At 52.3% G+C, this 13780-nt stretch overlaps 3 protein-coding genes and 1 non-coding gene across 4 annotated transcripts; 2 read left to right on the top strand and 2 right to left on the bottom strand.

The window, feature by feature from the left end:
- Window positions 1–5477: 5477 nt before the first annotated feature.
- N0V96_011188 (uncharacterized protein) lies at window positions 5478–5713 on the top strand (the record flags this gene model as incomplete). Its single annotated transcript, XM_053199066.2, has 2 exons — window positions 5478–5486; window positions 5543–5713. The coding sequence occupies 2 exons, from the start codon at window positions 5478–5480 to the stop codon at window positions 5711–5713; spliced, it is 180 nt and encodes a 59-aa protein (XP_053043459.2).
- An 877-nt stretch (window positions 5714–6590) lies between these two features.
- On the bottom strand, window positions 6591–6950 carry N0V96_011187 (uncharacterized protein; the record flags this gene model as incomplete). Its single annotated transcript, XM_053199065.1, has 1 exon — window positions 6591–6950. The coding sequence occupies one exon, from the start codon at window positions 6948–6950 to the stop codon at window positions 6591–6593; it is 360 nt and encodes a 119-aa protein (XP_053043458.1).
- Window positions 6951–7441: 491 nt separating this feature from the next.
- N0V96_011186 lies at window positions 7442–7528 on the top strand. The gene has a single exon. It is a non-coding gene; the product is annotated as a tRNA-Glu (tRNA).
- Window positions 7529–11462: 3934 nt separating this feature from the next.
- Window positions 11463–13050, bottom strand: SDS23 (cell separation during budding; the record flags this gene model as incomplete). Its single annotated transcript, XM_053199064.2, has 3 exons — window positions 11463–12108; window positions 12165–12631; window positions 12691–13050. The coding sequence occupies 3 exons, from the start codon at window positions 13048–13050 to the stop codon at window positions 11463–11465; spliced, it is 1473 nt and encodes a 490-aa protein (XP_053043457.1).
- Between the last annotated feature and the right edge of the window lie 730 nt (window positions 13051–13780).

The raw sequence follows: 13780 nt of genomic DNA, 5'->3' as shown, positions 1-13780 counted from the left end.
TAATTGCACAGAAATTGATATTTGCTTTGGGGGCTGGATAAATAACGTCATGTCAAGCAGAGTAGCCTTAGAATCTCCTATGGTTCTTACGATGCCCCGTGATCGATGCGGGTCGGACTCCGACTTGACTCCGGGGCCACCGACCGCAGGCCGCGGGAAAAGAGGGGCCTGTGCTTATGGTGTCTTCTTTGCTTCAACCTTCAAGTCCGGTCGGCTATGAGAGGTACTCCGTACCTTTAGGTACATCGAAGGTACAACGTACCCGCCATTTTATCAGGTGGAGCCAAGAGGCAGGCGGGATCGCGGGTTTGACAGGCGGATCGAAGGCAAGGATGCGCACGTACGGATTTCTTTTGTGGATTTGGCCAGGTGGTGGGTGGATGAGTGGATTTCCTGCTTGCATCCATGTGGTTTTTTTTTTCTCTCTTCTTGGTGGAGTTGCGGGAACTTGTTGCTCATGAGGCTGCTTTGATTTTTTCCTTTTGCTGACTTATCCTCTGATTATTGGCTTCCATATGACCTCCCATTTGTAATGCGGTCACAGCACGGCGTACCGCGGTGTTGTTTCCCCTGGAATTCTGTACGTGATGAACCAAAGTGAATCATCGGAACCGGCTTCTCTTGAAGCGAGATGGTTCACCGTAGCTTTTGGTCAACCACTCACGCTGAACATAAGGCACTTTACTCAGCCAAAGGCATAGCGCAGAGAGAGAAGGAGAAGATTCCATTGGCTCCCTTGAAGTCAGACCATTGAGAAGAAGCAGAGCAAAGTCTCATTGCAGACTGCAGGCAGGCAGCAGAATAGAAGTGACAGGGAAACGAGTTTATCATCATCAATTTAGGAAATCAGAAGTTTAGAAGTTTCATGACTCTATGGCCCGGCGGTCTACGGGGGTTACGGGACGTGAGACAAGCCGTAACGAACTCCGTACATGGCCTGTTTGTACGGAGCTTTTGAGTATCCTCCGTGTCCGGTTCACTTGCTCTTCTTGGCGCCGCGTTGGCAAAGGCTCGGCCGCCCGCCGAGTGTCGTTCAACTTCCATCTCGGGGCGAGGAAAAAGACACAGCCTCCAGGCCTCTAGATGATGTTGCAGTGATAGCAGAGCTGGGCGTCAGAAGAATCTGACGCGGGGCTTACTCCCAACGGACGGAGCTTCGGAAGCGCGGTCAACACTTTGGTTTCGATCTTTTGTTCTTACGTTCTGGATTACCTAGACATTTCATGTCGGTACTTCGCGCTTCCCGCATCGGCCGGTACTGGGGGCCCTGCACGTCTTCATTCTGCTTATTAACAAACATTTTCTCTGCCCTATGAGATTTTAACTCGTGGCCGGGGCCTTCTCAGTCTCTGCTTACCGCACCCATCGGTGGAGTGCGAACGACGCATAGCACACCACACCACAAGCTCCATAGAGTTACACTACAGATCGACGCAGGGCAGGGATGATGCGACGGAGTTATGTGATGGCGATAGGTAGGTCGTCCGTCTCCCCCGTGTGACTCAACTCCCATGCCTAGACGGAAGTATTCACAGTCATTTCGGGTCTTTGGAGGGCGCCACGTTCATGTAAGAATCTGACATGGTGGGACATACATCACTAGCAATGTTGGTCCGTTGCAAAGTCAACTTACAAATCCAATGAGTCCTCTTTCAGTACTATGTGTGGACATGGAGAGCAAAGACAGCCTCGCACATCTGACGACGACGCTCGAGTGGCTGCGGCGAGCGCCACGAATCGACGCGTGTGTTCTCGACGGCTTGGTGGTCAGATACCATTTCGCAGGGCGTATGAGGCCTGAGGTAAAGAGAGAGAAGGCAGGTCATCGGTGATTTACACTAACAACAGAGAACGGCACTCGGCTGCCGCGATCTTGGCGATAAGGTTGTTTTGTTTGGTGTTGGTCTGTTGCTCCGGGGTCGCTACCTTACCCACTCACCTGCCTGGTGTCCTTAGTCCTCGTTGATCCCGGGAGAGTCACACATAGCTGCATGGTCACGGATTCCATGTTCGAGGGAGTACGTCTCAATGCCGGAGGTAATCCTCTCTTCTCTCCCTCATGAGGTTGACATGTGAAATGAGAGTCGCATTATGTGTCTCTATGAGGTTCCGGCACTCACTTATCGAGGACGAGGTCTTCACTTTGATGTCATGATTGGGGACGTTTGATGTATGAGCTTGAATGACTAAGCGTGTAAGTGTGTGAGTGAGCTAACGGATGAGTGAGAGTAGGGATACAAATTGCTACTACTTGATTCCATCTGCTCCCGGAAATACCCTCTCTTTCTCAAGAGAGGTAAGATGAGTACCTACCTCACTTACCCTACCTCATGGTCCTTACCTACCTTGCCACCTTGCCTGCCCGTCTAAGTCCTTACACTACTGCACTCATCGCAACCTTCTTCTCTCCAATGAGGTGGTCGTGAAAATTTCTGGCAGGGTCTCATGGCGTCACTGCCGCGAAATCCGCAGGAGTAAGGCAGGTAGCCTAGTAAGCTGGTGCAGGAAAGCTCCCCGCACCCCCACTACATTCCCGGGATGTGTAGTGCGTGCCCCACCAGCATCACTAACGGCGTGGAGAAAGAGGGTAGAATCTCAGAGAATGAAGCTCTCGCGTCTTCCAGGTCGTCCACATGTCACTCCTTCAGACTACCTCCTCTCACCTCCATCCATTGTTCAACGTGCCCGCGCCGGCCAGCTCCCGTAGCTTCGGGTCCGTGGGCGGGTACATCCCTTGAGTACCTCCGCCAGCAAGGGCAAGGTGAGTGACAAGTTACTACCGTTTCCATCCCGCACAGCTCTTGGCCTAGCTCCTCTCTTCGGTCACTGGATGATGCTGGACTTGGCCGGACCCTCGCTCGTGGATGCCTTCGGAACCTTCGGAGTCGGTCTTTGCACATTTTCTGGACCTTGTCACCACTTACACACACACACACACGCTGCCGAGCATACTGCTTGCTGCCAGTCGCCTCGCGCCTACCACGGTCGGTGACTTCTTTCTCGCGGCCGCCGCCTTACCTCACATGGGGTGGGTAGGATGACTTCCAGGAAACCTCCTTGACAGCATGTACAATACACCACCGGTACCTTCTTGCACCATCCCATAAAGGTACGATGGAGATGGGGAATGCGCATGGGTATGACCTGACTTCTGGCTGCCCAGTCCCAACGTACCTAAAGCCCGGCCATGTCATCGCCGTGTACCGACGCCGGCTCCAAGAAGCTATCGTTGACCTGCCTTTCACCGTGGCTCTGTACCTTACCTACACATCTAGACAAGAATCTTGTCGCAAAAGGACTTCTCTCGGTCTCCGCTACGGTGCTGGCGCCGGTGCGATGTCTCTACTTCTCTCTTCGCTAGACCCCACTCTACTTGTTGTTTAATAAAGGCGACCCGACCTCGCTCTCGCTCATGGCATTTCCTCAATAATCTTGAAGCTTACCCTCCTGCTCTGTCGTTGCGCAAGAAGCTGCAAGCAAGCGCCAAATAGATCTCTCATCGATCCCATCGTACTTTGTCTGACTAGATCTGGGGGAAAATCGAGATCCTCTTTGCGACATAACCGAACCTGACATCGCTCCTCGCCTCCTCTTGCGACAACGGACAGCTTCGTCGCATAAAGGCCCTTAATGAGATTATCAGCTAGCCAAATCACCACGGCGGTGGTACTGGGCATTGTGCCCTTGGCTGTTGCCCACGGCGCTCACGAAGCTGGCGCCGACGCCATGGAGATGGACATGGGCATGGCCCACGGCGCAGACGAGCCGAAGGCCGAATCCAAAAGCTACCCGCCAACATACTTTGCGCTCGCCGACCATGTCGGAATAATGTACGCACACATTGGAGTTATGGTGCTCGCCTGGATATTCGTTCTGCCAATTGGTGAGTATGACGAGCCCTGGCCAGTAACCCGGCGCTGACTTACACGCGATTCGCAGCTGTAATGCTTTCCATTGCCCGCTCTAGATATACACTCGCGCTACAATTTGTTTTCGTGGCCGTTAATGCTCTCGGAGTTCTCCTGGGAACAATTTACAATGCTAGCACACCCGATCTCTACCCCAACAATGCGCACCACAAGCTGGGCTGGCTAGTTACCTGGGCCCTCTTGGCGCAGGTCCTGATCGGCCTTGTAGGAAGAGTCGCTGGCGCTCTGAGGCACAACAGCCGCGAACCGTCCGACAATAACGAATACCAATCATTCATCCCAGTTTCTACGGCTGCCATGGCAGAGCACCATCGAGTCAACAGCTCTCGATATGCCAGCGAGTATCGCCTATCCAACGATAGCGGGCAAGGTACTGAGCCTTGTACCGAATCGCTCCGGAGCCATTCCCGCTCTTCGTCGTCCAATGAGGTGTCCCCGCGCAACTCCGATGCCTACCTCAAGGAGTACGCCGAAGAAGAGGACGACATTGAGGATGGCCTTCCCATGCCCATGCCAAGTAACATGAACGAGAACACCAATGCCACACCCAGGTCGGCTATTGCAAGAGTAGCGGGGAAGATTCCTTCGCGCGTGTTGAAGGGCTTGGTCTTTTTCTACAACTCAATCGATAGGATCATTCTGCCGCTAGGGTTTGTCACATTGTGTCTAGGTATTGTGGCCTACGGGCGGTTCTTTGTAAGTGATATGTGAATGAGCTTGCTGGGTTTGAAACGCTAACAATACACAGGAGGGCAACGGCATCTTCAGTGGCTTGGCGCATTGGGTCAAGGGCGGTATTTTCTTCTGGCTTGGCTTGTTGACCCTTGGTCGATGGACCGGCAGCTTTGGTGAACTCGGATGGGTAAGTCCACGTTCCGTTGTCGACCGTGTTCGGAACCATTTTGCTGACTGTACTCCGGCAGGCGTGGAATATTCGACCGAAGCGTGCCGACGGCAAGTGGCGGCCCTCGGCTGAGTTTGTCGAGAGCGCCCTCATTTTCGTCTACGGATCCACCAACATCTTCCTCGAGCATCTTGGGAATTGGGGAGGAGAATACAGCGCGCAGGATCTGGAGCACATCTCAATCACCGTTCTCTTCATTGGTGGTGGACTGGTAAGCCTCTCGTCGCCAGGATCGTGAGTCGGAGTTGACTAACAGATGAAACTAGGTCGGCATGCTTATCGAGTCCAGTCGCGTTCGAGAGCTCTTGAACACATCAGTCATCAACGCTGCTTCTGAGCACTACCACGACGAAGAAGAGCAGAAGAAGGATCTGCAGCCGCCGAAGCAATACGAGTTCTCCATAAACCCCATCCCGGCACTCGTCATTCTCCTCCTGGGCATCATGATGAGCTCGCACACGCAGCACTCTATGGTTTCGAGCATGATTCACAAGCAGTGGGGTAACCTCCTCACCGGGGCCTCTTTCGCTCGTGGATTCTCATATGTCATCATGTACCTGAAGCCTCCCAAGTCCATTCTCCCGTCTAGACCCCCCACGGAGCTCCTAGCCGCCTTTGGCCTGATTTCTGGTGGGATCATCTTTATGGCTAGTGTAAGTTCCCATCCACCTACTTTACTCCGAATGAGCAATAGCTTACAATTGGCCAGGCGAGCGACACTGTTGAGGGCATGGAGCACTACAACCTAGATGCTATGTTCATGTACACCGTGACCATGGGACTTGTAGGCGTCTTGATGGCCTGGGTCATCATCGTGTTGGCCATCAAAGGCTGGGCTGTGCGCAAGGAGGCCTGCCGCCGGTCGTATCGGCTGTCCTGAATAATCGGCGAAGGATGAATTTTAGGTTTCTTGTGAACCGCGTTAAGCGGTATGAAGTGCTGGCATGGAACGACAACGGTAGTGACGCAGTAATGAGTATGCGGTCAACACGGCATTAGACAGCGATGGCATGTGTGAAGCATGGCTGAGAGCGTCCTTTCCTTTTTTTAATCTTTAATCCTAGAGATACCCTTATGACAGCCTGGAGAGTTGAATTATTATTTGATTATCGCAACAATTTGCAAACCCCGATGATGTCAGACACAGCAACAATGGAACATGTTGGCGGGAGACTCTTTTGTATTGATGTTGCCAGTGGCTATGGCTCCGTGACCAGTTGCCATTACCTATATTCTGTGCCTGTGCCTAACTTCTTCTTACTCAAATCCTCTGAGGGTATCTATCTTCTTTGATCCTGGGTTATCTCGCGATGCTCCTTCCCGTTTCTCTGATCCTTAACCCAAAAGTCCTTTTGCGCCGGGAAGTTTCCCTACCCCCCCGGAGGACGAGTATCCGTGAAGCTGCTAGTGCAGCTTCAGAGAGGGCTAATTGAATTGATTATCTTCGTTTGCCTCAGAAACTTCTTGATTGCACCCATGTCTCGATGCCCGTTTCGCTGCTCCAGCGTTCATACAGAATTTGAGACCTCGATTCGATGCCCTGCAACATTTGGTGCATCCTTCGATGGTGGTTCAGCCGCCAGACTCGGTAGGTAGAACGCCTTGAGCCCAAGTGAAGAATGAGACCACCGCCCCCTCGGTGGGCTGATGGATAACCATTCTGTTCCTTGAAAATTCGCGCCGACGTGGCGATGCAAAAGACGTTTGCCGCCCTCCAATTCCTTCACATCCAGCAACTAACCGCAGTGACCCCTCTTTCAACCAGAAGTCGACTTCCTCTTCTTGGACTTTTCCTTTTTGTCCTTTTTCTCCTTCTTTTCCTTTTTAGGGGCGGCCTCCTCCTCGTCGGCTGCCTCCGCCATGTCTACATCCTCATCCACGGCGACAGCGACAGCAGCAGGAGCAGCAGCAGCAGCAGCTGAAGGAGGCTTGACGACGCGCTCCTGGTCCCGGGCGGAGTAGAGCGCGGTGCCCTGCTGCAGGGCGTGAATCAGAAAGGGCAGCGACTCGGCCTTGAAGTCGTCGGCGGCGCGGACTTTGTCGAGGTCCTCTGCGAATTCTTGGGTGGTGCGTTGGAGGTAGTAGGCTGTAAAGTCTTGCGTTGTTGTGGTTGCCATGATGAATTATGGTTATGGGGTTATGTGATGCTGGGCTTCTTACGTTTTTCGTATCTTGCAGGAGAAGAAAAGAGAGATGCTTATGCACGTGAATGTGTTTGTGATGGCTATTTCTGTGAGATTTCACTTAGGTTGGGCTGTTGTAAATGAGTTTTGGGACTTCTTTTTTTGGAGATGAGATGAGATGAACTGTGAGATATTGGGCTTGAAAGTTTTGAAGGACAGTGCTAGAGTACAGTGTGTGACTGAGATGACACTCACCTAAGCGCAGACGAACCTTTTAAAAAGTCAATTTGAGCTACTCCGTACACTTTGGGTTAAAGTAAATGCAGAGTTTCTCTTTTCTCCTGTGAATGTCAATTGTATAGAGAGAACGATAGACAACACGTCAGCCCATAACAGCAACTTCCAAATTGAAGAAGATCGTGCTGCACTATTCACCCACCACCAAGCCTACCTGGTTGCACTTTCAAGCCAGCCTGGTATCCACATCCGATATGGTGTAGTGGCCAACATGATGCCCTCTCATCTCTTTGAGAGGTTAGGCATAGCCCCGAGTTCGATTCTCGGTTTCGGAAACTTTCACTTTTGTTCACAATATAGTATGATCTACAGAGCCATACCTTGCATGACAGTTGGTTTAAACTTATTCATTTTCGTGACTTAAATGTTTTTGGCCTTGTCGTGTCTGCCATGCTGGAACTTGGGTTGCATGACAATTATGTTCCTTTCTGAAGTATCCCTTCCGTTCGAGCATTCGAGGGCCAGTCAACTTAACCTCATCAAAACAAGATGTCATTCATTCACTCGTAAACACTTCAAGCCGTCATTTTGACCCCCCTCCCCTGCAATTGCAATCTCAGATGCGAAAAGCGGCATTGAAGTGCCGGCGCGGGGAAGCCCTGTCCAACTAGTAATGAGTTTGACATTACTCCGAGCTCCAAACAACTTTGTTCGCCCCCTGTTTGTCATCTAAAGAACAACTCATCTCAGCTTATTCAAGAATCGTAGATCGAGCTGTGAGTCCCATGGTACAAAGTCACATTATCAGAAGCCATTTTCATCCGCATTGTCGAAAGAACGCCTCGCCTCGGCAAGCCGCTCTCACTTGAATCATCTTCTTCCCGCGGAGGCGCAGGCGGCGGCGCCGCCGCCTCCAACTCCTCCCCATCCCCGATGCTTCCCCCGATGCAGGAACTCATCCTTGGCCACACCCTGACTGACCTCCGAATGCAACCTCGCACCACCCCCGGAAGAACTTGGACTGAATACCACCCCTGTTTCCTCCCCGCCCGCCCCCGCAATCCCCGGATTTTGCAGCAGTCCATAAGCGGGGTTTAGGAGAGACCACCTCCCTATCCAGGTTCCCAGCAGAGCCGATCACCCAGCAACCGCTGCGCCGCGCCGTGCCTGGTCAAATCTTTCGAGGGGGGTCTCAAGACAGTGACGTGGGTGTTTTGCAGTTGTCATAAGACGGCAGGGACGCCGTTACGTGAGATGAACCGCTCTCGTCCTCTCATCGCTTGACTTGACATGCGGCTGGGAAAGTGACGGATAGGCCTACTTACAAGCTTCCCCGCAACTCTAAGCCAATGTCACATCGGTCGAGATGCCTCCATGTCCGAGTTGGCCTTGTGATCGGCCGAAATTTTGCGGGCCAGAGCAGAGGGAGGAACTTGGGAAGTCTTTTGGCGTTATATGTGCTCGTGTTAATCGACCAGGTCTTGGCGTGATATTCAATGGGCTGAGGAGCTGTCCGCCGTTACAAGTGGCCGGTCTAGGCGGAAGCGTATGTCGGAGCCGGTCATTGGTACAAGGCAATGCTAGCGGAGGCTGTGCGTTACCGCCTAGAGGTTCGTCTCATGCTTTGGTCCCATGGAGGATCGTCTACTTGGACATCGTGGAGCCTACGTCAAGGAGCGTTCCTGTTCAGCTTGATATGATACAAGTCAGCATGATACTCTCCATCCTCTTCAAACCCCTTGCTGAGGTAAACAGACATACGTATAGCCAGCTACATCATCTGAATCAAGTTTTCGAACCTCCAAACCGTCTGCCTCCGCGTGAGTTCTCCATCCGGCAAAGTCGCCGATGTTGGCCAGTTCCTTTGGGGGACGTCGCATCCGTCTAGGGTTGCTTTCCAATGCCGCGATGAACCATCTTGGCGAAAGCCTCCTCGCTTGTTCTCAACGGACAACCCCGCTTGGAGCTCCGTCCTCCTTGCTGTTGTTCTTCGGCATCATGTGAAATTTGGAGATGATTACAATCTCAGCTCCCTAATCCAGGCACCGTTTAGCTGTAAGCAAGGGGAGAAACATCGAAAATATGGGAAAGGAAGAATGCGGGTGGTAGTTTGCGGGGTAAAGGATCATGATGGGCTACTGGTGTTGGCAAGTATCGATGTAATGTTGAAAAGAGTAAAAGAGTTGACATCAGACAAGAAAGAGGAGGGACGCAAAACGATCTATATAAACCCATCATCATCCCCAGATGTCGTGATCAACCCTTCCAATTGCACAACATCAGTAACTCTCAGATCACTTACACAACCAAGACAAACTTACCAACCAAAGCCCACTTTCGACCAACCAGTCAACATGCAGTTCACCACCGTCGCCGTCGCCTTCTTCGCCAACCTCGTCGCTGCCCAGGACCTTTCCCTCCTCCCCGACTGCGCGGTATGAGACACCTCACCTCACATCCTCCAGTTCTCCTCGCTCGTCTACCTCAAGATAGACAAACGCGACTCCTGGAGCTTCCATGTTTCGAACCATGTGGCTGATGAGAAGATTGATGATATCTAGCGCCCCTGCTTCGTCGACAACTTCCCCATCTCGGGCTGCACTGACCAGACCGACTTCGCCTGCATCTGCGCGTGAGTATTGTTCCTGTTTGAAACTCCTTCACGAGCCCATTGACTGATATGTGCTGGATACCATCTAGTTCCTCCGCGTACAACAGCGCCGTGACCACCTGCGTCCTAGGTGCCTGCCAGCTTTCCGACGCGTAAGTGGACATTCTATCCCTCTCTCTGCGTCTCTCTTCCCGAGTGGAAAGGGGGGATCAAGCATTTCCGAATACTGACTTTTGGGGCTCCTAGTATTGCTGCCTCTACTTGGGCTCAGAACACCTGCGCCGCTGCTGGTGTTCCCATCTAGAGTGTGGAACTCGAACAAATTCCCACTCTCTGAAACTAGTCACGGCTTCAAATCCGACTTGGAGGGGGAGGTGATGAGTGGAAGGGAGATGGGGGAGGTAGGGGAGAAGTTTTTGTTGTGAAGTGTACATATTCAGTGTGTGGACCACAACTCCAACTTAGTACATATATACGACGTAAAATGAGGAAAACCATTGCTAGCAAACATCCGTTTCATTGATTGTGAGGCATGAAAAACTGGATCTGAATGGGCTGGTGTATCGAGGGTTGGGGTGGCAGGGGGAATGCCTTCATAGGCACCCAAAGTGGGACAGCTTTTCAACAAGCACCGTCCGTTGTAGTCGATGGCCGAGCGGTATGATTCTAGCTTTTATTAGCAAGGGGTTGTATGTTGGCTCACGGTCCTACATAATGCCATGGTCAGCTTGGTTTTCCACTCGTTCTTTTTCTTTCTCTCTTGTTTTTTCTGCCTCGTATTCACCATGATGAATCTCAAGCAATACAATCACCACTCTTCTCAATGTCACACGTTACTTAGTTTCATACGGCCGAATTATTGGAGAAATCAATATGAAACAGCAGGGGGGTTCTCGGAACTCCGTTCTTTGACCTTCTTGGAAACTGTGAGATTTACTTAGGAGCATTTTATCCATGAGATATCATGGTACCCTGAGCTAAGTCACCGGGTCCTGAGGGGAGGGGAGGTATGATGATCAGGCTTGAGATCTCGGATCGAGAAGGCTGGTATGCTGGTGAGAGCAGCTTTGGGCACACACTCGATCTTTCAACACGTCACGGTCAAAGGGGGGTTTGAGAAGCATGAAAGGTCTCTCTAGCCGAACGCATTCCCAACATAACGACGCTTCGGAGAAGACGACCGGGAGCTGATGGTCTGTTCTGCTTGGCCATACGCGAAGTCATCAATGCCTACACGTGAAGAGAAACGACTGGTCGTATATATAGTAGCGAACTATTGACCTCTCAACAGCGTCGTTTATAAGGTCTATGGACTTGCCTAGAGAACGACAGAAACAATCCAGGCACCGAGCCCATGCATGTATGTGATGAAGATTCATCCCATGTATCACGGAAGAGCGGCACAAAGTGGAACAATATTCAGATCAGATCACATATATTGCGGGAACCGCCTGTTATCGACAGCGATCTAGAATATCTCGTCTGAAGCTTCGGCCGTCTAATGGAAACGAAAAAAGCATAAAAACTGAGCAAAAGCATGCTCTGGCCAAAAGCAGAAGCCCCATGTGACGAACCCATAAACGCCAGTCATTAAAAGCTGCTGTAAAGCTTTCTAGGATTTCCTTATTGTTCCATCTCTACCAAAGACCAAGTCTTCCTCAGCGACGTGAGTCAAGGCTCGGTCTAGACGAGTCGAGACTTGGCCGCATGGAGCTGCTGGAGCTTCTGCGACGGCGCGCTCGCTGCTCGCCCGGGTCCGACGGCCGCAGTCCCGACGACTTTGCAAACATGTTCAAGATGTCGGTCAGCGAGATGACACCGGTCAGACGACCGGAGAGATGGGCGCCTGGCATGGCCGCCGCAGGTACAACGTGTGAAACCTGGGTCGGCAGAGGCGACTGAGGCGCGGAACCAATCCCCGGCACCAGCACTGACGACGTTGTGGGCGCCAACAAGGGAGTAGCCGGTGCAGACGGAGACGGAGACGCCGACTCAACAACCCACATGCGATGAGACTGGGTGGCCACCAGCTTTGCTACAGTGTGCGCCAGCGTCGAGTACGGGTTCACGTAGAAGACCGGGAACGAATCGCGGCCGTGCTCGACGCCGCGCTCGCCTAGGATGACAGAGATGAAGTGCATGCAAGACTGCTTGAGCAAGGGCGCGTCGGCGGCATTCGTCAGATGCTTGACATCTACGGTGGAGATGTTTCCAACAACATTGTGGCCGTTGTCAATGACAGCCACACTCGTTAGACCCTCGGCGTTCATAAGCGCCAGGGCGTCTCCCAATATGCTGTCGGAGCTACAAAGCGTTAGTTAAGTTCATATCGCAAAATAGCGAGAGGAGGGTGGTCTCACTTGACGGAAACGATTTGCTGAGTGCCGATACCGAGATCGCGCAACAGGACGGGATATAATCTGTCGATGGCGGGGAAATTGATGCCTTCATTCCAGAAGAATTCAATGACCTTGAGCTGAGTGAGGATACCAATTACGTCGCCCGAGGGGTTTGTGACTAGAACGCGGTGGATGCCGCTGCCAAACACTTCGATGGCGCGTTCCAGTGTCTCATCAAAGGGCAAGGTGATGAGTGACTCCTTGCGGCAAAGCGGCTGGATATCTCGTAGGGCTATACGGGCTCCTGTCTGGGCCTTGTTTACGATTTCGTCGTACAGGGGTACCTGCTCCTCGTCGGGCCTGGCGAGTCCTACAACTACGAGGAGATATGTGTTTAGGTCATTGTAGTCAAAGGTTGAAACAGCGGTTTGGGACGATGCGTCTTCTCGGATCAGAACGACGTTGGACGGGCTGTGTTTGACGAGAGTCTACCACAGCGTTAGTAAACGATGCAAAGCACTTGGACAAGTTGGGAGAGAGAACGCACCATCGAGGCCTCCTCGACACTGGTGTCCAGTGTGACCCATCTGAAGTCATCTTGGGCAACGAGCTCGTTGACTGAGATATCGCGCCAGTCGCGGCCTGCGAAGCGCGGGTTCGAGTGCTTGTTGGCGGCAGGTGGGTGGTTGAGAAGATCCTGTACAGCAGCTTGGGTGAAGGAGGGGTGTCGCTGGGCGCGAGGCGAGCCAGGCGCGTTTCTCAGATTCTCGGCAAAGCTCTGACGATGAGCGTGAATGTGGGTAGTCTTGTGCAGGCTCGTCTGGGAGGGAGTTCGCTGGGGGACAGCAGGAGGTGAGGTTATAATGGCTTCGTCATTGTGCGCCCCGGACGTCGGTGTTGCGTCCATGACTTGATTCGATCGGTAGATGTTGATGCAACCTAGTATGGGACGGTCTACTCGGGATATTGTACCAAGATGGACAGAACGATCAAAGGCGGGGTTCCGATGGTGCTTGGCGACTTGCTATGTTGCTGCAGTTTAGTGACTTGTTGTCTAGAAGCTCGTGATGTCGGCTAAGCCCGAATCTCCCCAATGAGCAATGCCTTTTCACTTTGCAAAGCCGCTTCTTTTGTGGTGGCTGAGGGGATTATTGACGAGGCGCCGAGAGATGAAGAAGTCAACGGTCGGCTGATTGCGCCCGAGAGCGACGGTTGCCCAGCCTGGGCCGGGGAAGCTGCACCGCCTTACGTAGAGCTATGGATCGCAATTGAGGGGCTCCAGTGATCTGACGGATCCGAAGGTGGCAGGGGAGGCGAACTTGACATGCGCTTTCAACGGAGTGTTCCACGGCTCTCTTGGGAATGGTATTCTATTGGTTGAAACGTGATTTGACTCGTGCAAAAGACGCTGAAGTCTTCGAAGGTCGCGATGCTGGGATGATGGAGCAGCGAGATGGCAGTGTGGTTTGAACTATGTGTGAAAGGTCTGAAGAGAGTTCTGTTCTGGCAACGACCAACAACGCCGACGACCAGAGTGAGGCGGGGAAATAAAAAAAGAAAAGAAGCAAGATGAGGGGTTGCAGCTACTGGACCTTGCCTTACGTACCTTACCTAGCTAGGTACCTCCCTAAGGACCG

The sequence above is a fragment of the Colletotrichum fioriniae genome, assembly GCF_027942845.1.
Source record: "Colletotrichum fioriniae strain IMI 355084 chromosome Unknown scaffold_16, whole genome shotgun sequence".
Taxonomy (NCBI): Eukaryota; Fungi; Ascomycota; class Sordariomycetes; order Glomerellales; family Glomerellaceae; genus Colletotrichum; species Colletotrichum fioriniae.
The sequence above is the reverse complement of the archived record's forward strand: the minus strand, read 5'-3'. Positions and strand labels throughout refer to the sequence as shown.